The sequence below is a fragment of the Rhagoletis zephyria genome, unplaced genomic scaffold (assembly GCF_001687245.7).
Source record: "Rhagoletis zephyria isolate East Lansing unplaced genomic scaffold, Rhagoletis_zephyria_1.1 Rzeph_scaffold_07827, whole genome shotgun sequence".
In the NCBI taxonomy this organism is placed as follows: Eukaryota; Metazoa; Arthropoda; class Insecta; order Diptera; family Tephritidae; genus Rhagoletis; species Rhagoletis zephyria.
Genome location: NW_016164909.1, coordinates 2,722 through 5,128, shown reverse-complemented (window position 1 = coordinate 5,128; position 2,407 = coordinate 2,722). Strand labels below are relative to the sequence as shown.

The 2,407-nt window shown below is 35.0% G+C and overlaps 1 protein-coding gene across 1 annotated transcript in view; it reads left to right on the top strand.

Moving 5' to 3' along the window:
• The window catches only part of LOC108374548 (uncharacterized), a gene marked incomplete at its 3' end in the record, with an annotated part of 26,144 nt that overhangs the window by 23,286 nt on the left and 451 nt on the right, over positions 1-2,407 (top strand). The window contains exons 5-7 of the mRNA XM_017630526.1: positions 211-348; positions 735-881; positions 1,034-1,162. Of these exons, the coding sequence (XP_017486015.1) occupies positions 211-348; positions 735-881; positions 1,034-1,162 (414 nt within the window). The remainder of the gene's footprint in view (positions 1-210; positions 349-734; positions 882-1,033; positions 1,163-2,407) is intronic.

Genomic DNA, 2,407 nt, shown 5'->3' with positions numbered 1-2,407 from the left:
ATTCAGCGACCACAAAACCAAGTAAAACTCCTCGTATGGTCAAATGAACATTTCGTCGACTTTTTTGTGGTCCTGTGTAGTCCTTACGGCCTTTCATTTCCTTATGAATTTGCAGCATAATATGCGTGGATATACTCTTATAAACTACTTATATAAATATGTAATGTATTTATGCACTATATCGAGTAAATAAGCATTGCATTATTGCAGGTATTGCCGGACCACGTGGACGACCTGGTAAGTCCGGTAAAGATGGAACTCCGGGAATTCCTGGCATAAATGCATGGAAGGTACAACTTTTAAATGGCAGCTTCTCCAATGATTTACTCATTCCACCATCGATTGCTGGTAAATATATAATAATATTATAACGAGCATTTATGAATATGTAGTGTGTTTATCTAATATATACATATGTATATACAATACATTTCTTCTTTTAAAATTATGTATGATAACGTAAAACAAAGCAGACATTCAATGTATGCTATTTTACCTATCGGTTTCAAGTAAATACACACAAATTGATTTATTATTAATTAGAAGCTCATTTACTTTCACTCCTTTCGATTTCCTTCGCTTGCGCATTTGGTTTGTAATCATGATACAAAATTTGAAATATTTATATCATGCTTGTAATATATCAAACCAATTAGAATTAAACTTTCTTTCAAATATGTAAATTCACCGTATGCTAAGTAACTCCCTTCCAATTTTCCTTCCTCCCATTTCAGATATTAATGCGCCAAACATCGAACGCTTTGTTATTGTTGAGGAGGGTAAGACGTTGAATTTGAGCTGTGCGGCCAGTGGTAATCCCATGCCGCACGTTGAGTGGCGACGCGATGACGGACGTACAATCAATATTAATGGCGTAGAAAGTAAGTACATTAATTTCAAATTTATTTATATGTATGTATGTATGTAGGACTCTGTATCATTGATTGTTTATTCTTGATTGCGCTGTAATTTCAATTAATATGTTATGTTTTATAATAAACTAGTAGTAATATTTCCGCTTTGCTGATTTCAGTGTCATCGGTTAGTGGACCTTATTTGAAATTCACAAATATTACTCGACATCAGATGGCTGCCTACACTTGCTTTGCGGATAATGGTTTGGTGCCAGTTGCAAATGCTACCTTTCTCGTTCATGTTTACTGTGAGTATATCTAAAATTCGACATTTCATTGATTCGGCTTATGCTTCTCTCTTAATCCGTAAGATGCCTTTTCGCAGCCCTTTAATAAACCTTTTTTTTGTAGATTATTTTACCCCTCATGTTGCCATTTTTTATTAACTTTTCCTCAAAAAGCCTCCATTGCTAGGACTTAATTGGTTTAAATTTTCTATGAGAAAATTGCTTGATTCAGCAAAAATTACACAGGAACACAAAAAAAAAATCGATGAAAGGTTCTTTTGATCAGAACACGAATTTGAAGTCCGTTTTGCACCACTACTTCTGAACTTTTTCTTACTTCTAAAATCCTTGTGGACTTTTATCACAGAAAAAATGTTATAAACACTGACGGATTTACTTCAATGTTGGTATGCAGGTGTTTTTGTTATCGCCGATTACGAATATGAAGTCAGCTTTTCAAAATCCAAAATGATGGATACAATAAGGCGGCCGAATTTGCAAAAAAAAAGTGAATTTATGCAAAACTTTGTACATAGGAAAATTGGATATCGGTGGTTTTGAATTTGAAGTTAATTTTCAAAATTCAAAATTCAATTTTTAAAAAGTGATTGAATTTATTTAAAACAGTTCTGGGGGGTTGTGAGGTAGCCGATTGCCTATATATGAATTAAGATTTTATAATTTCAAAATTTCGGATCCCAGACGGTGGCCAGATTAAAAGAAAAATAATTATTACAAAATTTGATTTCTGTATAGGTTTTTAAGGTGGTTGACTACCTACTGATCTATTGCCAGATTTATGAAATCGAGTGAAAGCTCCCGTACTAATTCTGGTTGCAAGCAGCCAGCTTTGTCATGTTACTCCGCCACTGCCATCGGTTCATTGATATAAATATACCATTGGTAATGTAATAAACAAAACCTTAAAAACAGAAGACCAATGGAGATCTCGAAGGCATTTGAAAGGGATATAGTATTTATGTATCCCGTTGCAAAGACCCCCGAAGTGTTAATACCCCATGTGATATTTATTTCAACTCATGAAAATCGAGTTTCATCTAGTATCGCCAGGCACTAACAGGTCTATGCGTAGGTTATGTTAGGTTATCGTGGTCGTCAGCAACTCCCAATTCCTCCTAAAACCGTTTTGAACTTCGCAGGAATTTTAGAATATCCCTGATTCCCACGCATCTAAGGTGCTCCAAGTTGTCGAGGACTTGCCTACCAAGACTGGAGACTCTTTGTCTAGATAGAGCAGAGCACTGG